A 15,686-nucleotide genomic window follows, 5' to 3' on the forward strand; every position below is an offset into this window, starting at 1 on the left:
GTGTGACTCACATGGTGCCCTTAAAGCAGGACACCGTAAAACAGGATGTTGTATACTTTATTAGGCCGTTTTAAGTATCGATTTCAACATCACCAGTGAGATAAGTAAACCCTGCCTGTAAACCTGTTGCAACCATGAGCAAACTGAACATGCAACTGTTGGTTAAAAGAAAAAGAAAAAACGTTGTTGGTATGGCAATATAGGAAAAGGTTTAAACGATTCCTTTTTCTTTTTTCATATGTCACTACACACTGAGCTACACAGGAAGGACTTAAGTATAGGTATTAGGAAAACAAAAATAATCCCTTTAAAAAGCCTTTCAAAAAGAACTTCAGTGCAGACCAACAGCATGTACCACCTTTATTGAAGACCATCAAACAGCAAAACTCATTATATAGATTCACTGCACACAGTAAATCATCCAATATTTAGATTTGTTCATTCTGATGTTTATTGCTTACAGCTAATGAAAACTCAAATTAGGCCTGTCACGATAGCAAATTTTGCTGAACGATTAATTGTCTCAAAAAATTATTGCGATAAACGATAATATTGTTTGAAGATCTTTTTACACTGATGTAATGGAAATGACGTAATAATGAATGTGATTTCCTGCCAAAGATAGATACACTTTATTTTCAAAAGAACACTTAACACTGGAACTGATAAACAAAATAAACAAAACAACCAAAAACAAAACTAAAATGGATTCTCAGACTCCATTAACAAAAAACGCACTTGAAAAAAAACTAAACATAAAGCCAAAGTGGAAATAAATACTGCATTCAACCAAAAGAGTGCAGATTATGAAGTCTGTATACTATATTGCCCTTCAGTAATAATTAGATTTAAATGGAGAAGATGGGCATATCGACTACCTGATGCAATAGTTCACACTATACGGTTTTTTGCTCCTATTTTTCCCTGTACAACAATCTTAGAAAGTTGGTCTTTCTAAGATTGTGTGGTGTGTTGCTGTAGATCGTCGCTGCCGCTCCGATCTAAATCAGGGGTTTTCCCCGACTGGGAGCTTAAAGCAGTTTGTTGAATGTGACAGGTAGCCAATCAGAAAGCGCGGATTCCCTCCACGCTTTCTGAGGGGAAATTACGGAGGGGAATCCCAAACAGCTGACACGGCGCAACCCGAAGTCCAGCGGACATTGGAGATGATATGTGGAAACAACATTAATGTTTATTTAACATGCAAAGAATATAGAAATGACAAGAGGAGGAGTTGGAGCGAAATTGCTACTGCAGTTGATAAACCTGGTAACTTTTCAGCTGTTCTTCGTTAATGTGACGTAAATAGGTTCTAATGATTTTCATTCAGTCAGGACTTTACGCTGACACTAGCCACATGCATTGCAGGTAGATTGTAGTAAAGCATTGATTAATGCCTGGTTTTAAAATTAGTTAACTGGACTTGTAGCCATTATTTTGTGCCCATTGTTGGACACCAACCGGCAGGACCCGATGGAACCGTTATACCAAGGATTTCTGTCGGCTAATGTGTGGTCTGTCAGGTTTTGAAAATGGGCCGACAATCGGCCGACAGCTCTAAGATCATGTCGTGTGCGCTGGGGTTTACACTAAGGAAATGAAGAAGGGAGGGTCAGTGGAGAGCACTGGAGTTGAGCCTTTTTTCATTCAGTGTTGTTAACAGAAAGAGAAAAAGGTCGGAAGAGACGATAATGCCGATAATTAAAATGACGTCGGTAGTTTTAATTTATCGTACGATTAAAATTATCGTTTATCGCGACAGGCCTAACTCAAATTCAAATTCTCATAAAACAGATCACATAAAACCAATAAAAAATGATTTTAATGCAGAAAAGTCTTGACAATATTATGATCTTCACAATCATGAGAAAGACTGCTGACTTGACAGATGCTCAGCCGACTGTCATTGACTGTAAACCACAGAATGTCATTCCTAGAAAACCTGTCTCTTGAAAACATGCACATGAGTATTGTGCATGTAATAAATGTAATAAAAATGAATTTTGATTTTTTTAAATTCAATTAAGACTACATGCATGCGAGTCTTAATTAGAATAGGATCATTGGTGTTTATATTTTTTAACAGCTATCAACCTTTACAAATTTAGTTGATTGCGAAGGAAAATAAGAATAAGCTTGGACTGCATAATAATCAACTGTTTTTGATCAAAAGGAAAGCATATCAACATTGGTCTTGAACAATTAAAACAACCAAACATTGCTAAATACTGGTGGGAATACACAAAATATTCTGAGGACAGTTTTTCAGAACAACTTTAGGACGTGGAGACCTTTCATCTGCATTACTTTAGCAATCTGTCCTGAGACACACTGAAGGTCCACTCTCTGACCTCACATGACTCTCCTCAACCACCAGCTATTACCTGGACGGCTACAGGAGGAAAACACTACTGCAAACAGTGTTGTCAGGAACAGCACTGCTGTTCTAATCTGAAATGTATGACCTGCTATCAGAAACACTTTAAAGAGGAGATGTTTTCAGTTAAAAGGTTTGAGTGTATGTGGAACACATACAATGTACAGTATATCAGAATGCTGTATTTGGGTGAGTGCTTTTATTTTGCAACATACAATTACATTTTATCATTTTGGAGGTGATTGGACATCTATGGTCACAAGATTATAAATTAAAAATGCATTACATGAGTCATGTCTATATATGCAGTGAAATGGGTGCAGATTAATAAAGGTGTGTGAAGAAGCTGACAGTTAGCATCAAGCTTTTTTTTAATCTGATGCTGTTTCATGGGTTAAAATATTTTGTGTGTGTGCCAATACTCTTCCTTACCTGTCTCATGCATGGCACACTAGGCTACCTAATTAAGCTTTTTAACAGTTTGCAGCAAAAATATCTCCAGAAACAATGAATTGAGGAGATGTCAACACTGATAATTCACTAAGTCACATGGTCTCTGTATAACATCTGGCAAGATGCGCTCCTCTTTTTAAAATCCAGGTAAGTGCCATGTCACATGACTGTAATATTATGAATACAAAATGAAAGACGTCAAGCTGTATGAATGAATCATTTGCAACCCTCCAACCTGATTTATAAATGAATAAAGTCTGTCTTATGGTGCATGATCAAACAACCAACTGCTGTAGCATTTATAGTTTTGTAATGAGAATAAGTGAGCGTATAAATGAAGAATGAAAAAACTAGCAAATACACACGCAGGTGATTAAGAACTGAGCTGAAGTGCATTTGAGAATCTAGATAATGTTTTGGTTTTTTTTACAATTAATTGCCCAACCCAGTTGCTTAGTTACAAATTACACTCAACCACTGAAGAGTGGCTACAGTAACCATTTATATGTAGGTAACCACATATAAATAATTAAAAAAAACTGCATCTTTACAGTGACTATTACTTTAGGTAGGCAACTTTAAAATGTCTGGCCTATTCTAAAGCAAAGATGAAAATGTCTAATTTGAACAGAAACTACTGACCTAGAAAATCCGGCCCAAAATATCTGGTCCTGACATCATTTCAAAGAAAAACACATACATTATACTGCCCAAAAGGCTGCTCCACATGTCACTCTTCACTTTTCTCTCTAATAGGTGTGCTGTTAGAGTTACATCCTCCTCAATAGTATATACTATATATAAACAAGAAAAATCTGTATTTGCCACTCTGATTTATAAACAATGATCAATGTTTATAAATGCATTTAAAATTAGGACTAGGTTTAAATTATTTTTTACAATAATATAAAGACAAATTATCAAAGAATTTGATAATTTCCATAAATATAGAAAAACATAATATGCAATTATTTGGGGAGCACCGATTTATCGGTCAGCCGATTTCCTTAATTTTGGGAGACAGGCAATCGGCCGATAATTACTTGTGAAGCGGATCTTATCCGCCAATCTCATCTACCTCAGCAAAGGTCTAAAAATCAACCTCTTTTGCTTTTCGGTGAGAGGTTTGATTGGTCTGCACGTTTCCGGTTAACAATGTCCCCAATGTAACTCTTTTCAACCTCTAATGAATTTTCCGCTGATAGCGCTCCGTTTTATTAATCTCACTACCAACTCACCGGCTTTCCTGTCCTTGCTGAAGAAAAGTATTCCCACAGCATAATGCTGTCACTACCATACTTCTCTGTGGGGCTGGGGTGTTTTCAAAAGCCATCTGCAGTGTTCGTTCAGACCAGAGATAAAATTGCACGCAAGAAGACTACTAATTAGGAGACTTCTCTATTTTATTTATACGTTTTAGAACAAAGGGGGATTGAATGCATATGCAAATCTTAAACCATGTTTTTTCCCCTTATAGTAAAGAATTAGGCACTAATTTGTGTTTGATTTGTCACAAAAATCGACATAATATGCATTCAAATTTGTGGTTGTAAAGTGACAGTATGTGAAATAGATCAATTCTTTTACAAGGCACAAAGAAGCTGTACATGTAATAGTTTTATAGTTATACACTAGATTTTTCTAAATGTATGTGCCTGAACCTTTAAAATGAACTGTATACTGATAATACTGAAAATGGTGATAAAAAAGAGAAAAGAAAAACAGGCGTTATTCGTATTTTAGCTGTGTCTGAAAATTTCCGAGCAGCAGAGTGGTAATGATGACAGTCAGGAAGCGGCAACGGCATTTTATTCCTTTAGCTCTCATAAAACTGAGTAAACACACACAAGGGGCATGTTCAGGCAATCAGGAAACCTTTGGGAGAGAGGTGGTAAGGTAACTGAATTCACAGAGAACACCTCCCTCCCAAATGAACAAAACGAGCAAAATTCGATCTCCAAGTGAACAAAGCCTTATTCAGGTGTGGGTTTTTCCACAGTGGAAAATGACTGAGGCTGGGTGGAAAGGCAGTTTTATGTGGCAGTGGTGATATTATCAAGCCTTGCCAGGAGTAAGACTGAGGAAATGACTGAAAGATCACTGTGGGGTCATTGTTATCCTCAGGAAATCAGGAAAAAAAAAAAAAAAACAAACCCCAAAGCAAATCAAACAAGTGACAATTGAAATGACAAGAAATCACTCAAGGTTGTCAGGATAGCTTAATCTCACGCTGATACTGAAGGGGGATGATGGGAGATAACCAGTATTATGTACATATATGGCAAAACGGCTATCAAAACTGAGAGAGATGCGGTTCATTAGCAGGGTGCAGCTGCTGCCTATGAACTTCAGTTCAGTGAGCAACTGATGAGGACAGCAAATCCATTTGGTTTGTTTCAGTACTTAGTTGAGTAAGAACACAACCTGTTAAGCATGTTAAAACGCTTAAAAAAACATAAGGGTTTCATAAAAAGGAAGATCAAAATGTCTTTAAAACACTCTTCATTAATGCATTTTTCTATCTAACTAAGCAGAAATCTTTGATAATTTAATGAAATCATTACCCAAAGAGACATGTCGGCGAATAAATAATGTTAAGGTAATTAATGAATAGCTATCAGACTAATTCAAACAATGACATTTTTCTACTGTTGATAAACAGCGCGACATGCAAAGCTTCAAACACTTGTGTGTTTTCTTAATGACACACAAGCCCCTGCAGGTTTATCCAAACAACCAAATACCACATCACTGATTCCCTGCAACACTCAACAAATCTTACTTTTTTTTTTTTTGCCCCTAGTGTAACCACTTCAGGATCTAAATATAAAACAAGGAGGGATGGTTGACAAGAAAGAAAATGTATCGTTCTTCTTTCACAGTTCACCAGTTGCCAACTTGAGGTCACCAACAGAAGATAAAAGAATTTCTAACAAATGTAACTCCAATGCTCAAATGACAAGCAGACTAAAACAAAGAGAAAGATTTCAAAATCAGAGGAGCCAAAGTGTTAAGCACAGTGGCGACATCATCATGCTGAGGGAGTTGGCATTGCAGAAAGTAGATGGTATAATGAAAGAGGAAGATTGCCTCTAAATTCTTCAAATTCACCTCCAGTGTCTTCTCTGGGGACTTCTATGGCTTGTTCTGAATTCATCTTATATGTGCTGTATTTATATCTCTTAATTTATATATCTATCTTTTTTATCCATCTCTCTGTTTATTATCTTTTATTCATTTCACCAGCATGCAAGAAAATGTGACTCAGAGGGAGTGAAGAACGTGTTATTGTCCAGCTTTTGTCAAGTTTGGCCTTTCATAAGACAGTGCTGAAAGTAGAGATAGAACCAAGAAGGAGCAGAAATAGATGACAATGTGATCTAGTTAATGGCATTAGGGAGATAGGCTGATAAAACAGTTCATTAACATACGCAGTTAATGAACTGTGTACGTGTTCACAGTTCATTAACTGTGAACACGTACAATAACTACATGCAGTGATCTTCTCATCGACAGGGTGTCACCCTTTGATAATGGTAGGGGAAACATTGACCTAAAATTAACATCCGGTTAACTAGAACTTGGACACAATTATCCAAAAACAACAAAATTGGTTTTCACATAGCTAAACTGAAAAACATTAGTTTTGTAAAATTTCCCCAACTACATCTATGTAAAATCTATGGACTATCCTTGAAATTATCCCTGATCGTTGGATAATATCGGCTATACAAGCATCGGCTGATCACAGATCTCCCAAAATTAAGAAAATCGGGGCCGATTTATCAGTGCTCCCCTACTCAGAACCTTTTCAATGGGTAACTTTTGGAAAAGTGGTTTTCCAAAATAAAAGTACAGCTCTAAATGCCAGGCATTTGGATATGAGAGCAACTGAAAGCAGAGAGCTAATGAGTGAGCACAGAGATGTGTGTCTACCTGCTGGGGACCTTCTCCGTTGACCATGGCTGGGGGTGGTGGTGAGGCCAGGATTGGGAGTTCAGGGCTGAGAAGCTGGCCAGACTCCAGAGGTGGCGTGCGGTCTGCCATGTCTCCCTCATTCACACCACTGAAGAGGTGCTGCTGCAACAAACAAGACAATCATCAATGGGAGAGTAAATAGTCAATGACAAAGGTTTCGGTGTCAGTCTTAAAAATTATTTGGAATGTGCTGCTAAGAACATTTACTCAGATCAGGTAAGGGATGTGGTTTCTGTCTGCCACATCCCTAGCAAGTTGCAATGAGTGAATCACTGAGATCAGTGACAAACTACTGCAGTCACTTTATTTTTTTAAACTTCCTACTCTTCTCAGAACAGAGTTAAGAATTTCCTTTAAATTTCTCACTGATTTCTTGACAAGTGTGTTTACCACAAATAAAGTGCTAACATTTGCCACATCCAGTGATGTGCAACAAAAATTAGTTGGTCAAACAAGTTAAAAGTAGGTACGGAAAATATAGCTTTAAAAAAAAATCTGTTTTTTCATACCAATTACGATCTTAATTGATTTTGTTTTTCTGACTTTTCTTTACTAGAATAAAATTACAGATGACAGAAAATATTTTCCAAAACTTTTCATCCCATCTGGGTGTTGACCAGACATGACAAAGTCCAAATAAATACAAGTTGCAAAACAAGCTTGTAAAACGAGATGGCAGGCCTTGGGCAGGAAAAGCAAGAACTGTATTAGAGGAAAACAAACAAAAAATGAAATAAAAATCTGCATAAGCAAGTAGGTTAATTGACAAAACTGAGTTGATGTGAACCCCTTTGGACACAAATAGGTATGTCATTTTTAATTGTACAGTTTTTATAAAATAAATGGATAAAAAATAATCACTTTTTTCAGTATAAAATAGAAACATCTTGTACTGGATGTTTTGTACTGACCATGTGCCAATTTGTATCACCAGATTCCAACATGCACTGACAACCGATGAGTAAAAGTAATATTTGTAGTGCTCTGCATGGAAATATGACTTTTAATAAACAATGTCTACCAGTAGAAGGTCATTTAGTCATTTTGGTTCGATCAGGGGTCATAATCTGACTAATAATGTAACAGTTAGCTGGCTCAAATCGGTAGCAAAACCGCAAGCAACAGAAACGGGGATGTAATAAATTTTTTCATGAAATGATGCACATTTAAATTGAAATATATGTGGTATTTGAGCATCCCAATTACTTCCAGAAAGCCTCAAAAATATTTAAGAGAGATAAACTTGTCTGAAAATGAAGCCTCTCATCACATGGCTGCATTTTATTTTATATATATCCATAAAATTATATGGCAAACCATGAGTCAAGCCAACTAGTAAAACAGAGCAGTTCATAAATGAACAGAAGAAATAGCTCCCTTCCTCTCTGTAAGGTGAGAAGTATTTGACTTATAAGAGGTTTATTTTTTAACCTTTTATTATTTCAACCACCATTTTGGGGTCTTATTTCTGCATTTAAACTATTCCAATAACAGATCAATATCAAGTAATCAATAAAGGTCTTAAAAAAGTAGATTTTTGTGTGAGTTTTATTTAATTTGTGAAGGAAAGCAAGCAGATATAAAAATAAAAAATCAGAATTAAATAAGGGCAAATGGAAAACTGTTCACACCCTCATTTCAAGAGAAGTTTCCAAGTATCTTCCCCACCCACAGCTGAGTCAAGCACTTAATACTGCCCAGTGTCTTCTCACACTCTTTAAATGACAAACACAAGAGCAAAGGCTTACAGTGGTGCCACACTGACTATAGTGGTAAAAAAACATAGGCTTATTAAATCAAAGAATAAAAATGTTCTACATTCAAATCTGTAAAACTTCAGACTAAATCCTCACAGGGCAACATGTCAGAAAACACTGATAAATTAAATACTCCGTCAAACAAATAAACACAATCGTCATCATAGAACAGTGGCATTTGTCCTTGAACCTAATTGGACTCCAGCGCATGCGTCCCTAAAACCTCACAGTGATCTGGCTTATCTGTTCGATTAGCCCCTCCCCTCCTTATGCTTAAACAACAAAGTCAGTTTGCAGTCGGATGGTGAATGAAACAGATTTAAGGGAACTATCGATACAAGTGTGGACTGAGATGAGATTAGCAAAGTATTATGAGCAGATTTCAAGATAAACTGCAGACTGGGCGGTTCCTCCTAAGGTTGAACTCTGGTTCCAATCTGCTGGGATTAAACTTCTACAATTATTAGACTGTTTGTCCATACCAGGCCACACACTTTTTATGTATATAGAAATGCTAAATCTGCAGTTTCATTGTTAAAAAAAAAAAAAAAAAAGTTGCACAATATGATTACATTTTAGTCAAATTCTAAACTGTTATCACTCTGCTTATTTGACAGTTATATAAGATGATACACCTATTTCCTGTCTTTCCCTCAAGTTTCTCTTTCTGTAAAAAAAACAATTTATCTATGAACCTTTACACCACCCTCTGATAAAAGCCAGATGAAAACACCAGCTGATTCAAACGTTGCATTCTTATTATGGCTATGGTACACTAAAACCAAAGTTCAGCTCTTCCTGTCACAGCGCACAACACACATAACTCCTGTAGCCGAACTGTGGTGACATCTGTTGTTGCCCTGATTATATATATATATCTTTTTTTGTTTGTCCACAAAAACACCAGCTGCCTTTCGGTTACGGTTACAGTTTCAGTAGACACCTTGAACTTACAGATGTAGAGGATACTTTTTTAAAGCTCGATCTCTATTTAGTATGAACTGGGACCAAGCCAAAATACAATTATTTTCTGGTTAGTATGTCTTTAAGGCAAACATATGCAAACAAAGTTCAATCAGGAATAAATACATTTTACAGCCCTCACAACCGAATTAGATAAATCAGTTAAACTGCTTGTTGACACTAACAGCAACCATTACACATGGAAACAACTCAATGCATTTAGACATCAAGATGTTGTAAAGGCTTGCTGAGGTTTAAAGAGAGCATCCGAATGGGGAAGAAGAGGAATTTAAATGGACTTTAAACATGGTGTGGTTGTTGGTGCCAGATGGGGTGGTCTGAAAGTTTCTGAAACTTCTAAATCTACTTCTGGGATTTTTACGCAAAACCATCTTTTGAGTAACCAGAGAATTGTCCGGAAAAAAGAAAATGAGTGAGTTGCAGCTGTGTAGACAAGCTTGAGATAATGGCAGGGCAACAATAGGTTGCACAATTGTTTGAGGCTTATTTTCTTGGTACATGTTGCACCTATTTAGCATTTTTTTTAAAACCATCACAGCCTTCCTGAGTTCTTCAGCATCTCCATTAGGGCTGCACAGTATTAGTATATCCAACTACTAGGGAAAATGCATTTAAAAAGTTGCTTTTGGCAATGAAACAACTTGTTTTTTCCAAATACTTTTACCTTGCAAAGTATTTCACTGCAGTAAACAAATATATTTCTAGCACAAATAAATCCATTGTATAGTACTTGAATGATTACCCATTAGTGTACATGGATATTGAGATAAAGATAAACTTGCAAAGGGCTGAATATAAAGTTACGAGTTATTAGACATTTATTTTATCCACTAAAAGACAGAAAATTAATCAAAACTTATATGTAGAAAGTTTTGTGGGAATCCCTTTAATGAGTTTTGGAATGAAGCAGTTTTTGTGATTTTGGGTCACTAATTACACACATATTTAAACATAAATTGAGGGACAAAGCATATCAACAATGTAGCTGTTTTGACTTTAACCATCACACACAAACTTGCCTGATGGTTAATTTAATATTCTAACAAATCAGGGTTTTTTTTTCTTTTTGAGATGGTGTCAGGCAATGTGACAATCAAAAGGGGAGGGTGAAATGTGCATTAATCATAATTGATACTGACATTGCATCATTTACTAATAATATTGCAACCACATAATTTAACTAAGCAGCCCTAATATGAACAATGCTTGAATAGTGTTTGAATATATATATAATGTCTAACATAATATGCAAGTCAGAACAACAAATCAAATTTGTTTCTTATTTCTGTACTTCACAGAAACCATGCTATTGTATTGCTTTTTTTTATTTTCACTTTGACCAACATTAATATTGCATAAGGTCACTGCACAATCTATTCCAAAACTTTGCTTTGCAAACAAAACTGTAAGTACTTTTTAATTTTGTAGCAATGAATTCTACTAAGTTCTATAATAATAGATACATATGTAACTATTAGCAAATCTCTGGCTGCAGCTTGTGGACAATTTCCTTGATTTATGCCAACATTAGTAGCTACTCCCCCCCTTCAAGAGCAGCTTTTTATTTGATTTAGTGAATCCCTATATACTGCGACAAACTGGCGACCTGTCCAGGGTGTACCCAACCTCTCACCCGGAACTTTAGCTGGAGATAGGCACCAGCACCCCTCCTGATCCCTACTAGGGACAAGGGTGTACAGAAAATGGATGGATCCCAATATAAGGATGTGACTGTAACAGAATTTGTGCTCAATTTCTTTGAATTCATGTGAAAAACATATCTGAATATTTTTAAAAAGTTTTGGTCCAACAAAGTTTGATTTATTCAAACACAAGTTCAATTTATCAATTAAACCTAAAAGGTCTGTGGTACAATAATGTCTTTGATTATGTATGTTAAAAAAAATAAAAAAATAAGCTGATTTAAAAGGTGTGGATATGCTACATGAGTTACAGATAGTTTAAATAAATAGAACATTAGTCTTACAATTTAACTATATTTCATTTAAAAATAAATGAAAGCAATGTGGCTTTTTGTTTTAAAGCAAAATATTATATTACAACCTACATTAACAAAGGTGTATGAATTAAGTCAAATGAAAACCACTAAAACTCCTGTAGGTCTTTTAACCCCGATCTTGACATAGTCTTGGTTTCACTTTAATGTTGTGTGAATCAACTTGCAAATAACTCGTTTGTAAAACTAAAATTGTGCTATCAAACCTATAAATGTAGATCAACTCACCTAACAGAAACCAATCCCTCAACCATGTAAAAAAAAACATGTTTTTCACGCTGTTTAAACTATCTTAATGTAATATTTTAGCTCACCCTGTTAAACTGCACAATAGAAATGCCAAAAGTGTTCCACTACTAACTTTTACTAAATTGTCAAATATTTAGGCATACGACTCAGCTAAAAACTGCCTCGAGTTTGTTTAAAGTTCTACTGAAACCCAAACCTAAAGCAGAAGTTCTGCTGCAACACCTGGAAACCATGTGTTCTGCAGACATGTAACAGCTGGCCATCAATTCAGGGAACCCATTAGAGAGGCTTGTTGTTTTGCTCTCTTTGCCAACACCTTCTTTGTGTGACGCTACAATATTTTTTAATCAATGCAATTATTGACATAAACGTCATAAAAAAAACACTAATAATATTCAGGGTCTGTGCTTCTTATTTTGTTAGCCAAGTTAAGCAGCCAGCGTGCAGCTAACTGAAGTGGCTACAGGTGTCTACTTAGCGTTATGTCATAGCTATCTATTATCCAAGTCTAACACAACCTTTCAGTCAGCACACTGACACACAATGACCTTACTGTGAATTTAGAGAGTCTTTAATAAACGGGAGGGGTTCATACATTATTGACTGTCGCAGCAGAAGTGGGGAATGTTACAGCTAATGTTACTCACTCAGTCAGTTGGCACAGCAGCAGCAATCTTGACTGGCACGCCGATGCACAATAATGTTTCCAACACAAGCTCTTCCTGGGAACCTTTAAATGTCAGCAGGCTACAAGCTCCAGCTATCTTCTGCGACACCTGAGACTGAGACTTCGCTAGCTACCTGGATGAACACAAGAAAAGGCAAAATGTGTCATGCTAGCATTAGCTGCCTAATGCTACCTAGCAAAATAGTTCGCGAGATGATGATGATGTGCTTTTTTCTCGTCGTGTGAGCGACGGCGTCTCTGTGCTAACTGCGCCCTAATCAGATCAGAGCCTACCAGTCAACGACGACGAAGCGTAGCTGGCAGTTTTATCGAGATAACTTTCCATCCACAGCCTTGCTCCACGAATAATAAAAAGCAGGAATTTTGTTTGCTGGAGCTTAGCGCGCATGCGCGTCCGAGTAACTCTGACGAATTCCCTTTAATTCCAAGATAAAGAAAAGAAAATATGCACAAGGTAGTCATACAGAGGTTAACTACCTTCGTAGGTGTATGTGGGGTAAGTTTGTGCTGACATTAATGAACCTCGTTTGTTGCAACACTTTTCTGTTGATTTTAAGGGGCACGCTATGGTTGACGTGTCTTAGAGCGGTTCGTCCAAGTCAGCCACAGACAAACAAATGTGTGCAAACGGAGATAGCTTTTATTTTGACTTGCATTTGTAACTCTGCTGTATAATAACTAAACATTGTATTCTTTCTTAAAAATCTTAATCTAATCTAAATACTCAGTTCCCACACAAACTTACTCAGGTTATGTGTAAAAAGGTTAAGGTTCTAAATTCACAAAAATTAAAGGTTAAAACAGTAATATATATGTTAAACTGCATAAGCAAAAGAATTCTTTGAACTCTTTCATAATTTTCACAAGCTGCATTAAATTTCATAGGAATTTTATGCAGACAGAGTTATCTTATGTTAAACAAAAAGGATAAGTAGGTGTTCCAAAAAAAGGTGATGCACATTCTTCAGCCCACTTTAATTAGATGCCTCTAAATAAAATAAAATCTAACAAATTGATTTTATATGTGCTTATTTTCAGCACAAAAGATCTTTTTCAAAAAAAAGACCTCAGAGATTTGTTAAGAGAACCTTTTATTGTTTATTATAAACAATAAAATGCAGACCAATGAGCACAGACAGAGCAAGGATAAAGGTGCAAAGAAGTTAACAGGGTCAGGTTATAAAACAGTATTCAAAGCTTTGCAGATCTCACAAATCTCATTCAATGGGGAAGCAGAAAGTGTATGGTACAAACTGAAAACCGGTGGCCATCCACCTGAACTGACATTCCTGTGAAGGAGAGCACTAAAAGCATTCAGGAGGCCTGTTGTTTGAGATCTAAAGTTCCACTGGTAGGATTTGGATTTAAAGACATGTATCAGTCATACACAACACAAACCACTCTGTGGAAGAGTGGCAAGAAGAAAGGCATAAAATTCACATTTAAAGTTTACTGTAGGCCATATAAGGATCACAGGAATCACATTGAAAATGGTGATCTGGTCAAATGAGACCAAAACTGCACTGTTACCCAACATGAAAAAACATTGCTTGGTGAAAAACTATTATGAAAGATGAAGGTGGAATCATCATGTAGAGATGCTTGTTTTCAGGAGCACATGATAGCTGATCAGGGCTTCCTTCATCTTACTTTTGATTAAATAGGTGAAAATTACTGTCTGTCTGTCTGTCTGTCTGTCTGTCTGTCTGTCTGTCTATCTATCTATCTATCTATCTATCTATCTATCTATCTATCTATCTATCTATCTATCTATCTATCTATCTATCTATCTATCTATCTATCTATCTATCTATCTAATTGTCTGTCTGTCTATTTTTTTGTGTCTAAATAAAAAGGATTGATTGATTGATTACAATGTGTAAGGCATTTGTATGTCACCCATAGAGGAGGGTGTTCACACACATAAATGGGTTCAACAGTATGAAATGCAAAAAGCTGAAATGTATAATCCAGTATTTCGTGGCCCCCATAATTAGTCCCAGACACGTTTTGTTTTGTACTTATATTGAATGTGCGTCAGATATTCACAAATACGCGCATTGTTTTGCCCCCCTCCCCCTCCACCACGCACAAATATGAGATTATCTAGAACTCCCCCTGCTGGGCATATCAGCGTATTTAGAAATAATAAAAATGAAGAGTTTTGTTCTCTGTGATTGATTAAAAGTTGAGCAAGTACCTGGGCTTTTAGGTAAATACTTTAGATAAGGTAATGTTGTTCAAATTACCTGTTCTCTTTTTAGTTATGTTTGTACTATTGGTGTAGTACATTTGTGAAAAAAGAAAATACAGATTTAGAAAGTGTGAGGTAGATTGGCATAAGGGACACTCCAGCACATTTTTGTGGAATCAAATCAGTCTGATTTATACTTTCCTTAGAAAATTCCTTAGAAAATCTATAAGTTGTAACATTTCTGATTTATGCGAACAGTGTTTCAAGTATGAGCCATTCCATTAAGAGAAATCTGACTGCCCAAAAGCATACATTCTTTGTGGATTATTATGATTTCCTCCGGCGGCTGACTCATTTTGAATTTGCCTAATAAAATTATTCAGTGGAGCAGGAACCAAAGTGTGCGCCATAACAGACTACTCAGTAGGAGAGCTGAGAGCTTTCATAGTCACAGCTGTGTAGGAGGAAGCTTGTTATTTCTGAAGAGTTAAAATAAATGTGAGTAGTCCAGATTAATAAATATATAGCATTTACTGATGACTTACATTATGATATCCTTACAAGATGTTTAGCATGTATGAGTTTAGTGAGAGCTCTACTGCCTTGTAGCATGATGTCTTTTCATTTTTTTAAATTAGTATCATTATAAGAAATTAAAATATAGCAAGCATACAGCGGACAGTATACCAGAGAAGTAACAACAACAGCCAGGGGTCATTCTGAAATCAGTTAAAAAGACTGAAGCGAGATAACAAATTTCAGGGTTTTGATTGTTTTTGAACAAGGTAGTAAATCAAAAATAGCTATCCGGATCGATCTTAAAATCATAAAGCAAGAAACTTTCATATTGAATTCACATTCCATCCATCCATCCATCCATCCATCCATCTCTCGTTCTTTCGGTCATGACCCAAAGCTCATGACCATAGATGAGGGTAGGTACGTAGATCAACCGGTAAATCGAGATAATAAACCAGAAGAGGTGCATA

The 15,686-nt window shown here is 36.2% G+C and overlaps 1 protein-coding gene across 2 annotated transcripts in view; it reads right to left on the bottom strand.

Annotated features, from left to right (window-relative positions):
- Positions 1-12,901, bottom strand: part of fndc3a (fibronectin type III domain containing 3A) — a 59,392-nt gene extending 46,491 nt beyond the window's left edge. Inside the window, exons 1-2 of one of the 2 annotated variants that reach the window (XM_028045135.1) lie at positions 12,463-12,901; positions 6,767-6,907 (exon numbers count right to left, since the gene is read on the bottom strand). In XM_028045135.1, coding sequence (XP_027900936.1) covers positions 6,767-6,877 — 111 coding nt within the window. In that variant the 5' untranslated portion in view covers positions 6,878-6,907; positions 12,463-12,901. Of the gene's footprint in view, positions 1-6,766; positions 6,911-12,462 lie in introns of both variants that reach the window. The other variant, XM_028045134.1, reaches the window with a different exon arrangement.
- Positions 12,902-15,686: the final 2,785 nt, after the last annotated feature.

This window comes from Xiphophorus couchianus, chromosome 18 (assembly GCF_001444195.1).
Source record: "Xiphophorus couchianus chromosome 18, X_couchianus-1.0, whole genome shotgun sequence".
NCBI lineage: Eukaryota > Metazoa > Chordata > Actinopteri > Cyprinodontiformes > Poeciliidae > Xiphophorus > Xiphophorus couchianus.